Source organism: Brassica napus, chromosome C9 (genome assembly GCF_020379485.1).
Source record: "Brassica napus cultivar Da-Ae chromosome C9, Da-Ae, whole genome shotgun sequence".
Lineage (NCBI taxonomy): Eukaryota > Viridiplantae > Streptophyta > Magnoliopsida > Brassicales > Brassicaceae > Brassica > Brassica napus.
In genome coordinates this window covers 60,254,159-60,269,541 of record NC_063452.1, presented here as the reverse complement: position 1 = coordinate 60,269,541, position 15,383 = coordinate 60,254,159, and the positions used below count along the sequence as shown (strand labels likewise).

General features: G+C 37.3%; 2 protein-coding genes across 2 annotated transcripts; both read right to left on the bottom strand.

The window, feature by feature from the left end:
* Window positions 1-930: 930 nt before the first annotated feature.
* LOC106415149 (CBL-interacting serine/threonine-protein kinase 5-like) lies at window positions 931-2,629 on the bottom strand. The gene has a single exon (XM_013855785.3). It carries the CDS (start codon window positions 2,362-2,364, stop codon window positions 1,066-1,068), a length of 1,299 nt encoding a protein of 432 aa, XP_013711239.1. The 5' UTR covers window positions 2,365-2,629; the 3' UTR covers window positions 931-1,065.
* A 4,320-nt stretch (window positions 2,630-6,949) lies between these two features.
* LOC106415324 (protein ALTERED SEED GERMINATION 2) lies at window positions 6,950-15,155 on the bottom strand. The gene is made up of 19 exons (XM_013855990.3): window positions 11,645-15,155; window positions 11,456-11,524; window positions 11,286-11,363; window positions 10,846-10,980; window positions 10,645-10,752; window positions 10,433-10,561; window positions 10,234-10,349; window positions 10,030-10,147; window positions 9,809-9,914; window positions 9,562-9,698; window positions 9,307-9,477; window positions 9,102-9,212; window positions 8,865-8,976; window positions 8,313-8,644; window positions 8,050-8,140; window positions 7,838-7,933; window positions 7,672-7,742; window positions 7,450-7,577; window positions 6,950-7,368 (listed from the first exon to the last, which is right to left on the bottom strand). The coding sequence occupies exons 1-19, from the start codon at window positions 11,714-11,716 to the stop codon at window positions 7,287-7,289; spliced, it is 2,262 nt and encodes a 753-aa protein (XP_013711444.1). The 5' UTR covers window positions 11,717-15,155; the 3' UTR covers window positions 6,950-7,286.
* Between the last annotated feature and the right edge of the window lie 228 nt (window positions 15,156-15,383).

The window sequence follows — 15,383 nt, the reverse complement described above, 5'->3', positions numbered from 1 at the left end:
TCATGTTATAAAAATGTATATTATCCTTTTCTTCGTCCAAAATTATCATTTTCCATTTCTATTACCACACACACGATATGCAGCAGTCATGATCTCATTGGTGTTGTCTCTACACAAACAGTTCATTTTCTTGATTTAATAATATCCTTTAGATGGTGGAGTCACTTTCACAATCCTTGTCCTTAAATCTCATGTTTAGTCACTGATTGATGCTTCTTTCGGATTATTGGTCGGAATAATATTAGTTTCTACTGAAAGCCTCAACTCTCTTCAATTGGGACATTCAATGGATTGAGTTTACGGGTGAACTTCATCTCTTACTTTTGTTTATTTTAATCCCTTTGTTGTTTGTATTCATTTTAACTTTTTAAAAGACTTTTCTTTTTATTAGCTTCGAATCTTGTAGAACGATGGAGTAGCCTTAAAGAATGTATGGTCTTCACAATAATGCCATATGACAAACTGAAATTGGACATGTAGAAGATTCAAGAAAAGTCTTCGGATAAACAAAATTATTTTGTTCTTGACTTTGTCCTCTCCACTCCACTACCTCTAATAGATCTCAATGATTTTGATTCGGTGACAAATGGTGTGTCTTTCCGACGTCTCTGAGACACTACACGCGGCAGTGTTGTTAACCAACTCACTCATATAGCCAGTTTTTCTACCATGAGATGACTGAACCATTGGAATTTTAATTGCAATAAACCAGTTGGTAACTAAGTTCCCGATAAACTCAAGGAATTTACTCACAATTTTTTTTCAAAATATATTAAGTTATAAATATTAATAAATCATGCTGTAGATTTTGATGTAAATTTTTCATAAATATAAAATGATAGCCACTAAAGCTTCATTATATTTTACTTGAAAAATAAAAATAAAACAAAAGTACAACTTAGAAAACTATAGTTTTTCTGAGATTCTGAATCCAAAGTAAAACAAAAATTATATTAAACCAAACAATATTTAGGTTCAATGTAACAGTTCTTATACTACAATACATTAACCAGTAAACCGGTACACTCAATCTCCTGATCCATCAATCATTCTAAGTATATTTTGTTAACCGGTGACATGACCATCAGGTTTCTGATTAACCGCACTATTATCGCCGTGCCATGACCAAACGATGTCGTTTAACGCAGGCCTAACTTCTTCATAAAACCTATTGTACTCCAGAGTATCTCCCGCCGATTTGCAGAACTCCACCACTGACATCTCCGGCGCCACTTCGAACACTTCCGCCGTCATCGACAGCCGTCCTTTCCTCCCTTCCGCTTTCCCCTCAACCTTCACTCTGAAATCCTTCGTCGTCTTCACATTCATGTCCATCTCCTTCGTAACCGTCTCGATCTTCTCCATAATCTCCGTCGCCGAGGACCGCGACGTGAACACCGACTGAACCTTCCTCTCGCTCTGGAACAAGCTCGACAGATCGAACCCCGACGACATCGAGGAGATGAACTCGAACGCGTTGAAGACCTTCGGCGAAACCGGCGGCTCCGTTTCTTCCCGATCGTCGATTTCGAAAGCTAGCGGCGGCGGATTAAAGTTTTCCGTGAGCCACGGCGTTCGCATGATCTCCGCCACCGAGATCCGCCGATCGGGATCGACGACGAGGAGCTTCGAGACGAGCCTCCTCGACTCCGGCGAAAACCACGGCGGGAACTCGAAGTCCGCTCTGAAGATCTTCCGGTACATGTTCATCAGATTCTCGTCGCGAAACGGCAAGCATCCGGCGAGGAGCGCGTACAAAACGACGCCGCACGACCATATATCCGCCTTCGCGCCGTCGTACCCCTTCTTACGCAGCACCTCCGGCGCCACGTACGCCGGCGTCCCGCACTGCGTGTGGAGCAGTCCGTCGTGGAGGATCTGCTCCGGCAGCGCGGATAATCCGAAATCGGAGATCTTCAGATCTCCGCTCTCGTCGAGGAGGAGATTCTCGGGTTTTAAATCGCGGTGAGAGACGCCTCTGCTGTGGCAGAAATCGACGGCTGAGATCAGCTGATGGAAATATCTGCGAGCAGCGTCCTCGTGGAGCTTGCCTTTGGAGACTTTGTCGAAAAGCTCGCCGCCTCTAACGAACTCCATGACGAAGAAGATCTTGGTCTTGGTGGCCATGACTTCTTTCAGCTCGACGATGTTGGGGTGGCGAACGAGCTTCATGATCGAGATCTCGCGTTTGATTTGTTCCATCATGCCTTGTCGTTTCAGTACGTGATCCTTGTTGATGACTTTGATGGCGACGCTCTCGCCGCCGATGATCTCTTTGCCGTAGTAGACCTTCGCGAAGGTTCCTTTGCCTAAAAGCCTTCCCATCTCGTACTTCCCGAAGAGAACTCGCCGTTCTTCCTCCATCGATATATTATAAGTGGTGTAGAATGAAATGGAAAGTGATATTAGAGTGGACGGGGGATGATTAAAGAGAAGCTGTTTTGTTGATCCATGAATGAGAATTTGATAATATCAGTCACAGGTGAAGAAGTGCAATTTCATGTTCACCATTGAAGGTGAGAAATGGTGACGATAATGCAGAGTGCAATGTGAGAACAAAACCATACAAACGGAGTAGAAGAGGTGTTGTCGTTTTATATACTCACTCTCACTCTTTTCAATCATAACCACGTAAATAAATCCCACTCACCAGGCGACATTTAATTTTCTATAGATTGAAATAAAAAATTTTATATACATTAAAACATTTCTATTTCACGCTCTAATTCGTTAATTTGTACAGTTAAAATTAGCTAGAAAATTATTAGTATTCAGTTTGTTGTTTAAAAAAGGTATGAGAAAATGAAGAATATATACAAAAAGTTCTTTTAAATTGTTTGCAGTTAAAAACTAATATATTGGTGCTAGGAAAAACAATATTTTCTAGTTGAAGCACTCGAGTTAAAAAGATTCAGACGTGGTTGTTTGAGTAAAAAAATCTTAATTGGTTAATTAATTTCTAATTGGTTAGTCTTGTCAGAATAAGTTTATGGCTATAAAAACCGATATGAGTAAGGCATATGACCGGATAGAGTGGAATTTTATTGAGGCTCTCCTGCATAAAATGGATTTTGATTCTCACTGGATCAAATTGATGCGAGAGTGTGTTTCCTTAGTCCAGTATAGAGTTCTTCTAAATGGACAGCCTCGGGGACATATAATTCCTCAGAGAGGACTACGGCAAGGAGATCCTTTATCTCCTTATTTGTTTATTATGTGCACGGAGGCCCTGATTTCGAATATTAAAAAGGCGGAAAGGGTCAAACTTTTAACCGGGATGAAAGTGGCAAGGGCTTGTCCTGCAATTTCTCATCTACTATTTGCAGATGATAGTTTGTTTTTCTGTAAGGCAAACAAGGAAGAGTGTCAAACTATTCTTAGGATTCTAAAGGATTATGAGACTGCTTCAGGGCAACAGATTAATTTCCAGAAATCGTCAATTCAATTTGGACACAAGATTGAGGAAGCTACTCGGCAAGAGTTGAGAGATATTTTGGGAATCCAAAATCTAGGGGGAATGGGATCTTATTTAGGCTTGCCGGAAAGTCTGGGTGGCTCTAAGGTACAAGTGTTTGGATTTGTTCAAGAGCGGTTGAATAAAAGGGTTAATGGATGGACCTTTCGTTTTTTTACAAAAGGTGGAAAGGAGGTGATTATTAAATCGGTGATTACGGCCTTACCAAACCATGTGATGTCTGTGTATAGGTTACCAAAAGCTACAGTTAAGAAGCTGACGGGTGCTGTAGCACAATTTTGGTGGAGTCCAGGGGGTAGTGCAAGAGGTATGCATTGGAAATCATGGGATAAAGTGTGTGAAACCAAAGATAATGGTGGTTTGGGCTTTAAGGATCTTATGGATTTTAATACAGCAATGCTTGGTAAGCAACTATGGAGGCTAATTGAGAAACCAAATACTCTTTTTTCAAGAGTTTTCAAAGGACGGTATTACAGGAATGCTTCACCCCTGGAACCGATCCGATCTTACTCCCCGTCATATGGCTGGAAGAGTATTACTTCTGCTAGATCTCTGGTTTGTAAAGGACTAATTAAAAGGGTGGGAACAGGATCATCTATCTCTGTATGGAATGATCCTTGGATCCCAGCCACTCGCCCGAGACCAGCAAATAAAAAATTTCACAACTTTTATCCGGAACTCACAGTGGATTCCCTCATCAATCAGGAATCTCGTTCATGGAATATACAGGCAATCAGGGCTCTAGTGGATCCGAAGGATGTAAGAATTATTGAAAGTATCCCTTTAAGTAGGATTCAGATGGAGGATAATGATGGATGGCATTTTACTAATAATGGAAAATATTCGGTCCAATCAGGTTATCAGGTTGAACGTATTTACCCTGATAGGTTAAAACCTCCTGTTTATAATGGCCCCACAGTGGATATACTTAAAGCTTTCTGCTGGAAAGTGCGGTGTCCACCAAAGATACGGCATTTCTTGTGGCAAATGGTATCAGGATGTATATCGGTGATGAAAAATTTAAAGGCACGAGGGATCAGAGGAGATATATGTTGTGCTCGTTGTGGAGATCCGGAAGAATCAATAAATCATGTATTTTTTGAATGTCCTCCTGCACGTCAAGTGTGGGCACTATCCAAGATTCCTTCACCGCATAATATCTTCCCTATCAGCTCTTTATTTGTTAATATGGATCATCTTTTTTGGAGAGTACAACCGCAAATGGATGACCACCATTTTGCATGGATTTTATGGTATATATGGAAAGCCCGAAATAACAAAGTTTATAGTAATTTGGATATTGATCCGCGGGATACTCTTAAATTGGCTGAAGTGGAATCATCACTCTGGGCAGACGCACAAGTGAGAAATGAACCAAGGAGGGGGCTTTCGGTACAAACCATTCCTCCTTTAGAGACATCAGGTCGATGGTGTTTTATTGATGGATCATGGAAGGATAAAGAATTAATGTCAGGGCAAGGCTGGCATAGTACTTTACCGGGGTTCGAGGGTCTACTGGGGGCAAGGAATGTAAGGGCATGCCTCTCTCCCCTGCATTCAGAGATAGAGGCTTTGATTTGGGCAATGAAATGTATGAGGAATTTAAGACAGGTCCAGGTTACGTTTGCAACGGATTGTTCTCAATTGGTGAAGATGGTTTCGGAACCAGAAGAATTGCCAGCATTTGGAAGCTACTTGGAAGATATCAAACTCCTCAAAGGAAACTTCCTCAACTCAGACATCGTCCATGTACCTCGGACGGCGAACCTTCGGGCAGATAGCTTAGCACGTAGTGCACGCAAGCAACTGTCCTTTGTCGTTCACATGGATGCGGAGTTACCAATATGGTTTACAGAGTCAACATGAGTCTGTAAATTTCTTGCTGTCAAAAAAAAAAAAAAAGTTAATTAATTTCCAAAAAAGGTCAAAAAATGAATATAAGATACGTTATTAGAAAAATTCTTGATATTATACAACTTACATCACCTCATTTGGTATACAATTTACCACGAATTAACAAAAAAAAAATATTGTTGCTGTAATAAACAAATTTATATGAAAAATGAGTGTAAACCATCAACGTCAAATGGAATAGACTAAAACCTGAATAATGAATAGCTAAACTGGTAAATGCATATGATACGTCTAATATTGTGTTAAAGAATAAGATGTCTATTCTTTTTGTAAGTTGCTTTAGTCGATAGCTAGAATGCTATAGACTATAGTTTACACATTTCCTGTAAAAATATATTTTCCTTGGACGTCGTAAAATTGATAACTATTATTACGAGTAACAAGAGCATCTCAACTCATTGTTATTTCTATTTTTGTAATAGCATATTTATATTTTTATAATATCATTTAGAGGTGAAATTGCTTAAACTCACCTCTATTTTTTCCTCTATAATAAAAATTTATTTATTTTTTTCTGTTTATAGAGGAAGAAATAACATTTTTCTATTTTTTACTCTACATTTAGAAATTACTATTTTAAAAAATACATTAGAACATATATTATTTCTATTATAGAATTTTTCTATTTTAAAAATGAAAATAACAAAATACATTGAAAATGGTCTAATACCGTAAAAAAAAAGAGTAGGGTCTCAAGTAACTCTCAAGGATATATCAATTATTGACAAAAACTTCTAAACACACCTTAAAATAATGTCAATAATTCTTTCCAACGGTCTAATGCCTTTTGTCCCCTTATCTTATTAGGTGGTTCCACCCAACCTTTCGTATATAAAATCTAAAGCTTAATGTAACATCATTTTCATAAACTAGCATATTTACCTAACTTTTATATAAATAGGTCAAGATCATTTGTAATATGCATATATTTAGTAACTCAAATCATCTCAATATTGTATATAACTATTAGAGAAAATATCAATGACTTTAAGTTACAAAAAAAAAATATCAATGACAAATGTCTTTAAAAGTGCTTGAGAAAAGAAAGTTAAATTTGAAAAAAGAAACATTTTTAGTATCATGACACGGTTCATGCATATACTATCACATGCCTTCATATCAGAAAGAAAATTATATTAAAAAAAAAAAGAGAAAGACATCTCTTAGAACATGATTAATGGAAAAGTCCGAAGGTGGAGTTCTTACGAAATATAAGAATCGTCTCTACGAACCTTACCATAAAAACCTCCCATTAATCATGCTATTACAATATACAAATAAGAAACTTCATATTTTATAAATTCTCAACCAAAAGGAAACCGTAAAAGTTAAAGACATGTTTCTTGTGTTGTGAGGCTCAATAAACAACTATCCCAATTCCCAACAATTAATATACATATTGCATTTTAGTAAATCATGTTTTGGAACGATTAACTAGGGAATTCGTGCGTTACTAACAATAACATTAAGAAAATCTAGTAATGGAGAAGCACGTAGGTGGGATCAGTGAAAATTAAGGTAAAGCTCGTCACAGTTAAAACTTTTTTTGTCCACTTCTCATAGTTTTACTAACAATCAATATTAAAACAAGATTGGACACAAACACACATTCGTGTTCTCTTCAAACGAAACAGAACCAAGAAAAAAAAATTCAAATAAGAGGAGGTTGATATCTTGCACCCAGAAGATGTAAATAACGAACTATACAGTATACAACACGAGTGAAAAAAGGCTATAAGGAAGCTGTCGATGAGTTTTACAGGGAGAGAAAGCTTTTGCTGCATTTGAAAGCTTAATCACAGACTTTATTATTCATTATTCATATTCAAAGCCATACTCCACCAGCACCTTCACAAAGCAAGCTTTCCCTTTACCTATACATTCCCCTTCTGCTTTTTTAGCTCTGAGTACATTCAAATGGGTGAAAGTTCCCTTCTGCAAACTCTTGCATCCTAAACCTCTGCAGAAGCTCCACAGACCTGCAAATGGATAACAAAACACCAAAATAAAATTTTAAGAGCTCTGATTCTTCCGCCTTTGCTTATCACAGAAAATCTCACAGAGGGTTCTCTCGATTGCGGCTTAGTTTCTGTTGATTACTCTCCATTGCTTCCACTACATTGGCTGTTGCAGGTCCAGCTGATCCACCCGCTACAATCGATGGCACTGATGCGATTGGACTCCACATCTTCACACACAATTTTTCAACTTGCATATGTTAATCTAAGAGCTCTTTAATTAAAATTGCAGGGGAGATAGCTAGCTTCTATGCGCTTGCTTACCTTTATTGTGTTATCGATTCCACTCGTTGCTACAACGCTGTCAAACGGATGGCACTGAATGCAGTTCACAACTAGAAACAAAAGATGAATTTCTTTAGCCAACTAATGAAATTCGAGAAAATGATTTATATATTAATGGAAGAAGTGATAAACAACAAACAAAAACCTGCTTCATCGCCAACAAGTACTTTCATAAGCCTCCCCGTCTGCTTCTCCCATATAAACCACCTACCATCATCACTTCCACACGCAATATATTCACCTAAAATGTGGTAATAAACGTTCACAGAAAGTCAATAACTATGTAATATTTTTCCTACCTCACTGGAATTGCATTCAGATGAACATAAAATTTGCAACCAGAACACAAAAACGCACCTCTCTGGCCGAGAAAACTGGCTTGCTTAATATCAGTTCCAATGTTACAGTGGCCAATATATCTACGCTTCATATCAATGGCTCCTTCCGGCTTAAATAACCAACAAAACCAATGGGGTAGACGGTATAATATCAAATCAACGAGACTAGGTAAAAACATACAAGAAGCCAAATACTAACTTGAACACACATTCAATATGCTTAGTTTGTTTTATTTTGAAATCTAATAAAAAAGTATCATAATTTGAAAACTGAAAACTAACCTGATAAGAGGTTCTATCGTTTTGAGATGACGATGCAGTTCCCGAGGAGCCATTATCACCAGAATTTTCTATGGGCTTATCATCACTTACTCTATGAATTCTTAGATTTAGGCTACCACGCATAGCATTCGAGTCTGGATCTCCTCCTTCATCATCTGACATGGAAGTTTGAATATCAACCTCTAATTCCTCATCATAATCAGACTGGTCTCCTTCGGATCTCGACATATCATGCGAACTGTCACTGTTCGCCTCTGATCTATAAAGTATGTCGCTCAAAGAAAGTACTCTACCAGTTCCTCCTTCTGGCTCCTCTTTTTTTTCAGCTCCAGCTGATTTTGTCAATCAAAAGACAAGTACATGGATATCAAAATGTAAAAAGAAGATCCCTTGATCTGTATATGATATATTCTCGTAATGCTTACTAGTAACAGATGATTATAATTCGTGAAAAAGAAAAAAACAATACAACTAAACAGGAACAGTAAGAAAATATATAAAACAACTAAGTAGTTCATCTACAAGAAAAGACATACACTAAAGGTCACAAACCTGCTTGAAGATCCCTTTTAATGCTCTCCACCTTTGCCACTATATCAGCATCCGATGGTTTCAATTGTTGTGCAGCAGTCGCAAAATCCAGAGCTTCTTTACATTTTCCCAACTGCGTGAAAGCACAACTATATAAGAAAATGGAAAGGCGACTAAAATAAATACTTATTGCAGGACCATACTCCATGTCAGATCGTAAACTAAATTTTTTAACTGTTATCAGAGCTATGAATTTACTTGCTGCAATGCTTCAGACATGTAGTAATATGCTTTAAAAGATGAAGCATCAATTCTCCTAGCATTTTGGCAATCTCTTGCGGCCATATGAGCATCATTCTTCCACTTCCTCTGGAAAACAAAGGATTAAACTGATTGAGTTTATCAGCGAGGACTAACGTATGGATTGAAGGTAGTTATTTCTTATATAGACATTTTAAAGGACCTTGAGCAACAACGCTGCACGAGTACAAAGGCATTCATGCCTTAGCGCGGACTCAATATCATTAGAATGCGCATCTAGAACTTCGTTAGCTGCCTCAATTGCATAGAAAATATCCGTACCCTCTTCTAAAGAACTTTTGGCAAGTTCTACCAATTCGGTGCACTTCTTTAACTGAAAAGAATAGAGTCAGATGCACTAAGCAAATGAGATGGCAAGGTCACTTTTACGGAACAATTACAAAAGGGATGTGCGTACCATTGCAGCGCTGCCATTTCTGTGAAAGCCATTTTGAGTGGTGGAAACCTGAGGTGGAGATTCTACATCATGGAGAATGTTACTCAAAGAAAAGAAGTTCGCTACATCTCCTGGTGTGTATTGCATGGTTCCAACGCCTACAAGTAACAAACCAAGAAAAGAATCAAAGTCCAGCGATAAGAATCAAAACAAGTTTCATTCCAATATGAATATTCACTGCTTTCCCTTAGCAAGTACAATTATATACCATTATTTACATTCATCAGGTACACATGCTCCCCGCTGTAACTGAGCAAAACTTCTTCACCATTAGGACTGAAAGTTACATGAGTTAGGTGCAAATTTGTTCGCCCCTGAAATATTCCAAATACGTAGTGGACAGTGAGTTTGAATTAAAAAGCCTTTAATTTAAGAACACAGCAATGCTGAAGTAGAAGAGTATATTAATATCAATCAAATAAAACTAACACGTTCAGAAAGATGCATGGGACAGAAATAATTGACACATGGAGGTGGAGGCATCCTTTTCCGGCATGATGTCAACGGAGGAAGCATCCTTCTATCGTACAAACGAGCAAACGCATCACTGTCAAAGTAGAGAAAAAGAAAAGAACCAAGAGGTTAATTAAGAAAAACTAGAGAGATCTGATTAACAAACACGGTGACAAATACCTCCCACCAACGAGAAGTAGGTGTGGTCTTGTGGCACTTATATCACACGACTTCAGGGAGAGAGTCTGCTTAGGAGGATCAGCTAGTGCTCTTTTGGCTCCACTTCGCAGGTCAAGCTGCAAAACTCAGAGCTATCAACAAGGCTTCAATTTGCAAAAACTCAGAGCTAAATCAACATGTAACCAAATTTGAATATTACAAGAACACTGCGGCAATCTTGGTGAGCGGATCCAGCGGGAGGACAAGATGTAGATTCACGGAAATCATGCTGCCGCAGAGTCCCATCTTCACTAGCACTCCATACAACATTGGGGTTGCCTGGTTCGACCTACATGATAGTAAAAAACATCTGATAAACAAACAGCTGAAAACGGAAGACACCAAAAAACTTATTAAAAAAAGAGGTCTTACAGCTAGCTTTTTCACTCTCCGCGTGTGGCATTGGTACATTGCCGACGGTGTAAGAGCATTATCATCGTCTGCTCTACCTCTTAACCCGGCTAGATTGAATAGCCTAACCTATATAATATATGACAAAGACAAGCCCAAATGAATAGCAAATTCAAAAACCAAATGAAACTACAACCGAAAAAAGGAGTGAGTTTTACATACTTCAGCATCTCCAGCACCAGAAACGACAAGCTCGTCAGAGGTTTCAGGGACGAACTTGGTACAGAATATGTTGGCAGTGTGCCCCGTCTCTACAGAATGCACAAGCTTTCGACTGGAGTAATCCCAAATATTAACCTGCACATTACAAATTAAAAAGAAAAGATTTTCACATTCAATACAAGTCAACATTACATCACCTCTCAACAGAAGTCAGATGCTCAAATGGATTATAATTCACACAATCATTCACTCTCCTCCAAATCTATAATAACAACAATATGAAATTCGATCCACTAAACATCACTCTGGACTACTGCGACATCTTAAGCAAACGAAAGACGCTCATAAACAAACTGTGAAATTGATATACAAATTTTTAGTTTATCAGAATAACGCAAGGAAGGTTAAAGCTGGTATCTTTAGATGAATATCATATTTACCCTTAAATCATCTGATCCAGAGACCAACAGTGATCCAGTAGAGTTCCATGAGATAGCATTAACACAGCCTTGATGTCCCTGCTCCACACACACACAATAAACATTCATCTTATTAGATGAATTCAATTAAGTTATAAGTAAACAAATCCCAATTAAAAAATAATAATTACCTCGAGCTCCTGTTCCTGAGAGAGTCTCCGAACCAAGGAAGAATGTAATTGCATTCTTTGATCAACGTCCTACACAGAACAAACAACACTCCCACAAAGACTCAGTTAGTTTTTGCCGCACAAAAAGCAATAAGAGCAAAAATAAAGAAGAAGAAGAAAAGTAAAAGGGATTGGAATAGAGAAACGTACATGACTTGGCTCCGTGGACCTCGAGTGGAGGAGATTGAAGATGTTACCATCATGAAAGCTTAGATTCTCCATGGCCGAAAGCGATCGCCACCACCGCGATCAGATACAAGTAAGAAAGAAGCTCGAGACAACTACAAAGCCCTTCTTTGCCTCTTGGCTTTGCTTTTTTTTTTTTTTACCGTACCCGCTGGATCATTCTACTGACGGATGATCCCCTGCGCACATATGTTGCGTATCTATGTACTCCGAACTAGGCATGGGCGTTCGGGTACCCGTTGGCATTCGGATCGGGTTTTTTGGGTTTTTGGATTTTCGGATTTACACTTCTAGGTCCCTTACTAAAATTTTATTAGTACAGGTCGGATTCGGATAATAACACTTCGGGTTCAGTTCAAAATTGTATTGCATCATAAAACTCATAAAGTAATCATATATCGTACGGATTCGGGTTATATCGGTTCGGATATAACCAAAATAAAAAACAAAATTTTTGAAGGAAAACATAAAAAAACATCTAAATTAAATAAAAATTAATCTACCACATATAAAATTGATAAAATAACAATAAAATGTTAAATCAAGCATGAAAACAAACATCATTTATAAAAATATATGTATTGCCTTATAGAGAGTAGACTTTTTATTTCAATGAGCAAATTATAAAATACTTATTTATAACTAATTGTATAGTTAAAGCATTTATTAGAATTTTAATATTTATTATTATATATAATATTACCACAAATATTGAATTTAATAATTGGAATACTTATATATATTTCAAAATATTTATATTGACTATTAATTTCGGATTTTTTGGGTTACCCGTTCGGGTTCGGTTAATAACACTTCGGGTTCGGATATTTTTTGTACCACTCTACAAGGCCCGTTCGGATATTTTTACGTTTTGGATCGGATAACGGATCGGGTTTTTCGGTTCGGGTTCGGTTCGGATTTCGGGTTTCAGATTCTATGCCCAGGCCTACTCCGAACACATCTGAGCCGTTCGTTTCTTTACGATTTAATTTACTGTGCTGCTTAATTATGCTGGTGTTTTATAGCGGTGAGCTTGACTGGTCAGCGACCCGTCATTGTAAAGCAGCAAATATCATTTAATTTTTTTTTTCCCGGCCATTGTATAATTGTTGTAATTTGCATAGACAGCCCAATATTATTAGTTCTGCATTTTATTCCGAAATAGAGAATTTTAAAATTCTTCAAAAGTCGAATATAGTCGGAGTATTTTAGCTGTTTTTTCACAAAACTCGACCTTATATCTTTCCATTTTCTAGTGGGTTCTACATACCCTACGGCAAGTCCTCCTGCATGTGCTGAGTCTGCGTATCATGTGTTCACAACACATTCTCCTTCTTTTGGCAGTTTAATAAACATCAGCAAACCAAATTTAATCAAATAGTAGTCTATTTTCATAGAATCATCGTCGTGGAAGTCCATCCACCCCTGCACAAGAATGAAGTCTATTCCGGGTCAATGACATGTAACAAAGCGTCACGCTTTGCGATTTATCATAACCTAACATGAATTTTTATTACTTGTAATGAAACTGAAGAAACAAACACAGTCTTGGTATATCACTAGTTGCCAAAGAATTTGGATACAGAATAATATCCTACTGATCGAAGAATCAACAACTCCAAAATCTGCTGAATTTCATCCTGACATTGAATAGGCTACTACGTAAGAGAGAGGCAACTTGACGCAGGAGTAACACAACATATGTTTTGTATGCAATATATAGGCTGTATATCACAATTGTACAAGACCACAGAACTCATCCAAGTCATATTCTAAAATCCACAATGTTCTGTGCTCTATTTTTTGGTCATCTGAACAACATATACATGCATGTCTTTTGTACACATTTGTGATATCAACTCATCAACTACATAACCATTCAAAGGCACCAAATATATATCTAATACATAGCACATATATGCATAGAGAGATAACTTAAAGATGTTTTATGCAATCTTGTTCCATAGTAGTATTAACCAGCGTAATGAATGTGTGTACCATTTTTTCCACTCTTAAAGACGCGAGTCCGCCATATACTACGCGGATTTGCTAAAACATAACTACGAAAAATCTACTTAGCCAAAACGCAATAGACATTTCTTACTATTATACTCTATCCACTCATTCGACTAATCTAATATTTATATAACAAATCTAGTAAAACCTCAACTAACATTTGATGGTAGGATAGTTGATTGTGCACAGCTAATCAAAAGACCTTAGATCACAATAGTCACTTAACCAACACATAAACTACAATTCCTCTGATTGAACTCATCAACTCCCAAATTTTGCTGATTGTCGCCATTAAACCATTGATAAAACCCAATCTAATCTTATTACATGGATTCAAGTGTATTCTATAAAAAGTTGACTAACCTTTTATAGTTGGGGGCCATTCAATATAGTTGTGAGCTAGATCGTCTGCAAAAACAAAACGAGTTTGTTCCAGTGACAATAGATTTAGAATATAAACATCATACTCCAACGAGTCTAACAAGCAAAATTGGTCAAAGAAACGTAACCCAAATAGAAGAAGACATTAGATCTTATGACAGGTCTAACAGATATTGTGTGTATACACACATTCACATATATGTCATGTGTAAAGATATTATAAGACAAGATCATCTTGGAAGTCTAGAACCTATATCATATGCCAATCAAAGAAAAATAGGTAGATATGCATGCAACACATGTATACATAACTTGGTATACATACATCAGCTAACAAAATCACCAAGATTCATGAAGGAGAAGTTATGACAGAACGAGAATGAGCACGCAAAAGTAAACCATATACAAATTAATTTTATACAATTCTCCCTTTGTGTGCTCGCTCTCTTCTGTCAACTTCTTTTCCCACATCAACATATATTTATTTTGTGACCATATTTGAGCATGTAATACATTGAAGAAAAACATATATGTATATTCATTTATATTCAGGTAATTATAGCCCAGAAACCGATGATAAAAGAGAGTTAAACAGAAAAAAAGAAGACACAAGTACAGATAGACGGTACTTGAAATCAAAATCAAATCTAGGAATAATAACAACTAAACATGACCTCGATCAATGGATCCATAAAAGGAAACTACAAATCTAAGTACGGACACAATAATGTAAATTAGGGTTTCAAAAGAACCTAGTCTAGAAAGAACTGAATCTAGAAAAAAAAAAACTGGATCTAGAAAAATCGGTGATGGAGATACATTCAGGGTTGAATCTGGAACGGATAACAGATGAGTTTATTTCCTTTAATCTTATATGTATTATCACTCTCTTGCATGCAAAGAATGTATATGTGTCGGCTCGGTTTGCTCGCTATCGAAAGAAGAGGGAAGTTAAATAGAGAATCGTAAAACCCTAGGACTGAAGCTAGATTCTTTGGAAGCAGAAAAGAAGGTGAGAAACAGAGAGAGAGAGGGAGGAGAGAAAAGTGAGTACGGATGAGAAACGCTTGGTTATGGTTCGTCGGAAAGAGAAACGTGTCTTAATCAATGGCCAGGCTTTGTCGTTGGTCGTAGCACGCCATTAGCCAACGATTAGAATAGTTAAAGTGATAGTGTTGAAGTAACTTTGCGAGCATTAGACCATCATTTGGGTTTCTTAATTTTTTTTTTTTTTTTTATTTTTTCGAATTTAGAAAAAAAAATTAAAAACGAATCGATCGTGGACCGCCACGTGTCAGTGGGGTCC